The sequence below is a fragment of the Octodon degus genome, unplaced genomic scaffold, assembly GCF_000260255.1.
Source record: "Octodon degus isolate 3935 unplaced genomic scaffold, OctDeg1.0 scaffold00014, whole genome shotgun sequence".
Classification (NCBI taxonomy): domain Eukaryota; kingdom Metazoa; phylum Chordata; class Mammalia; order Rodentia; family Octodontidae; genus Octodon; species Octodon degus.
In genome coordinates this window covers 15,814,957-15,815,748 of record NW_004524590.1, presented here as the reverse complement: position 1 = coordinate 15,815,748, position 792 = coordinate 15,814,957, and the positions used below count along the sequence as shown (strand labels likewise).

Here is a 792-nt window from a genome sequence, read left to right as displayed (position 1 = left end):
AAAAAAAATAAGATAAAAAAATATAAGTAAAAATAAATAAATGAATAAATAAATATCTTTCGTTAATGCACATACAATAAAGGTTAAGAGGAAAATAACTTAGAGTATTTGTTTGCTGTAAGGTTTGCTCTTGCATGTTCATGTAAAGTTGCCTAACTGTGCTTCTGCTGAGCAGTTAGTGAGAGCGATCGAAGTGCTAAGATTTGAAATTCTGCCTGCAAAATGCTGCACAGGTGCAGGCTCACCTGCAGTTTTCTGAATGTTTCTTAACAACACGGAATAAAGCACAATCCCGTCTGGGTCTGTGGTGGTAAGAAATGTGTGTGTGTGTTGAGACTTACAACATAAAACTGAATGTCAGCTGAGAATTAAAGAATTAAGTGTGACACAGGCAGTTGGTATTTTCTTGTTTACCAGAGACATGCTGTTTAAATAAAAGTCAAATCAATATTTTCCATTTCTTCGCAGAGTAAAAGTGAGCAAATTACTGTGCGACATCTGACATCTGGAAACTGGGAGGTGATAAGGATCTTGGCGTATGATGAAACTACTCAGAAAATGTGAGTATTTTTGGTTCTGTCCCCAGGCTGGCAGTCAGAGCTGTCAAGTGGGATCCTTTCTACTAGAATTATATTTTGCTTACCATGGCCCTAGTTAAAGCAAGCCACCCATGTAACGAACAATGCTTTCCCCAGACTCCCTCTGTACTTGAATCAGAGACATGCTGCAGAGACACATGCAGGAGAACGACTCAGCCAGGGAGGTTGAGGTTCTGCAAAAGTGATTTTTAAA

The 792-nt window shown here is 38.6% G+C and overlaps 1 protein-coding gene across 1 annotated transcript in view; it reads left to right on the top strand.

Annotated features, from left to right (window-relative positions):
* Positions 1-792, top strand: part of Dpp10 (dipeptidyl peptidase like 10) — a 696,690-nt gene that overhangs the window by 630,593 nt on the left and 65,305 nt on the right. Inside the window, exon 14 of the mRNA XM_004626368.2 lies at positions 469-560. Coding sequence (XP_004626425.1) covers positions 469-560 — 92 coding nt within the window. The remainder of the gene's footprint in view (positions 1-468; positions 561-792) is intronic.